We start from the raw sequence: 2,348 nt of genomic DNA on the forward strand, positions 1-2,348 counted from the left end.
TAGTTGTCTTGTAATTGATTTGCTTTGCTGTGTTTCTCTCCTGGGTGGAGCTAATAATGGGCATTGCTGCCATTAACTCTACTTTCTCCTCAACAAAGACGGTTTTCCTCGATCTCTTCTGTTTCTGAATCTGCTGTTTACTAAAACCCATTTCTTTGAGATCAAAGGGTAGTTTTCCTCTCCACTGGGATGATGGTGGATGCAGGAGTTCGCCCTCATTGTCGCTGTGTCAGTGGCTCCCGGTGGTGGCCAGAGGGTGGCGCCTGTGTACGGCATTCTGGCTTCTGGCAGTGAGCCCCAGCTGTGGCTACGATGCAGCTCACCACCATCAGTGGGTGAATGACTGACTGAAGGTAAGGTTGCTGGGTCTAGTTCTATGAGTACAAGCCGTTGAGCATTTAAAAAGATTAATTTCATGGCAGGGCTCGGTTTGTTGTTAGCTTGTCTGTATTGAATTGGACAGATATGACTTTAGCTGGGATTGGCACAGATTACTGGATTATAAGCTATAAATCATTATTAGCGAACAGACCTACTCATTCTAATATCTCCATTGCCCCCTCCAGCGGATCTTCACTGGTTTTTGCTGGATTAGAGCGGATCAGACGTACTGCTGGGAGGTTTGAGAAGTGGTCCAACTCTGCAGCCTCCCTTTGGTGTTAGAGGAGGAGAACAGCTCTCCTCCTTGTTTTGCTCTTTATTTTTAGCCCAGTGAGATCATTTAGAAGTAATCTGCCATCCAGCTTCTCTGCAACTGAATCCAGCCATTGTTCCTAGGGAGGAAGTGTAAAGGTACACCCTTTTAGAGGACAGACATCCACCCAGGCCCGCCCAGAGTCAGGTCCAGATGCTCTCCTCTCTCTCCTGTTCTACTATCAGCAACATGTCGCACAGATGGCCGCCAGGCTCCGCAGGAAGAGCGAGGCGGGAATTGATGAATGCAGCCTCTGTAGCTCTCAGACAGGAGCCTCCTTCACTGAGTCAATGAGTGACTGCTGGGCTGCAGAACGTCTGCAACTCAACAATCCTGCGCTTTTATTTGTTTTTTTCAGTAAATTATGAAAAAGGAAACTTTTTTTCTGCTTTTCTTCATCAGCTGATCATCATCATCATCATCGCCATTAGTTCAACACCCAGGAATCACATTGAAGCCTTCTGGCCTCCTCTTCCATTACTAGGTTGACCTTAGCGCCGCCCAGGGGTGATGGCTTTCTTTGATATTAAAAGTTTTAGTCCGTCCGTCTCTGAAATGAAGGCTAAGGAGCCTCTGGCCTGCTTCGGTTGATGGATGCTGACATGGAATCATGTTTAGAGGTGAATGTTTAAACTGTTAAATAAGGCTTTGATTTCACCTCTAAACTTCCCACAAACACTTCAAAATGCTTCATAACAGGAAATAAGCAGTAAAATCCTGTCTGATAAATAATCTAATCATTAAAGTGAATAAAAGCTGTAAAAGAGACCATTTACTGAAAGAACAGGAGGATGGAAGGATTATTTACTAAAGGAAGGATTATTAAACATATTCAGATAATAACTGTCCCTGGGGGCAGACCCAGGGTCTGTCCCTGGTCTGGGTCAGGATCAGGATGTGGGTCAGGTTAAGGTTCTGGGTCAGGGTCACTCACCGCCTCGGTGTGGACAGGATGCACCGCGAAGAGGAGCGCCGTGATGAAGGCCAGACGGGGCTTCTCAAACACATAACGTTCACATGTGTGCATGAGCAGGCAGGTAGCGGCGCAGTGCAGACAAACGTTGATGATGTGGAAATATAGCGGCGTCATGCCGCCCAGCAGGATGTTCAACCTGATTGAGAGAAAAGCAGAAATGATGAAAGAAGCAGCTGCTGGATGAGGTCCTGCTCACCTCCTTTCTGGACCATCAGCTGTTGAACAGCAGGGGGTCCCTTTCTCTGACGTCACACAGCTGTAGATTATCATCATCTGCCTCATTGTTCTAAGGATCCAGATGTTAATACTGTTAATATTAAGCGGTGGAAAGAACACAGCGACTCTCTGACTGCATGGCTTTGATTCCCGGGGCTCCGGTGGGCCTGGATACCCCCCCTCCTGACAGCAATGCAGCCCAGATCTACCATAGGAGATCCCAGGTCAGGCTACACAGAGGCAATCCAGCATCTCCCCGCAGGGGGAAGATACTGGCAGGAAGGGAGTACATGGACATCATTGTCGAAGGGATACAGAACATAAACTGGAGACTCCCAGGTCAGGATGGGAGCCCCCTCCCAAGGTGGTGGAGAATGACAGACCTGAGATCCTCTAGGACTTCCTGATGATGAGTCAGATGATGGAAACAGAAAACCAAGGCCTCAGGGAGGAACCAGAGAG

General features: G+C 47.9%; 1 protein-coding gene across 1 annotated transcript in view; it reads right to left on the bottom strand.

Moving 5' to 3' along the window:
* The window catches only part of tmtc1 (transmembrane and tetratricopeptide repeat containing 1), a 19,938-nt gene extending 17,765 nt beyond the window's left edge, over positions 1–2,173 (bottom strand). Inside the window, exon 1 of the mRNA XM_015404862.1 lies at positions 1,629–2,173. Within this exon, the coding sequence (XP_015260348.1) occupies positions 1,629–1,784 (156 nt within the window). The 5' untranslated portion in view covers positions 1,785–2,173. The remainder of the gene's footprint in view (positions 1–1,628) is intronic.
* Between the last annotated feature and the right edge of the window lie 175 nt (positions 2,174–2,348).

This window comes from Cyprinodon variegatus, unplaced genomic scaffold (genome assembly GCF_000732505.1).
Source record: "Cyprinodon variegatus isolate N-32 unplaced genomic scaffold, C_variegatus-1.0 Scaffold1879, whole genome shotgun sequence".
NCBI lineage: Eukaryota > Metazoa > Chordata > Actinopteri > Cyprinodontiformes > Cyprinodontidae > Cyprinodon > Cyprinodon variegatus.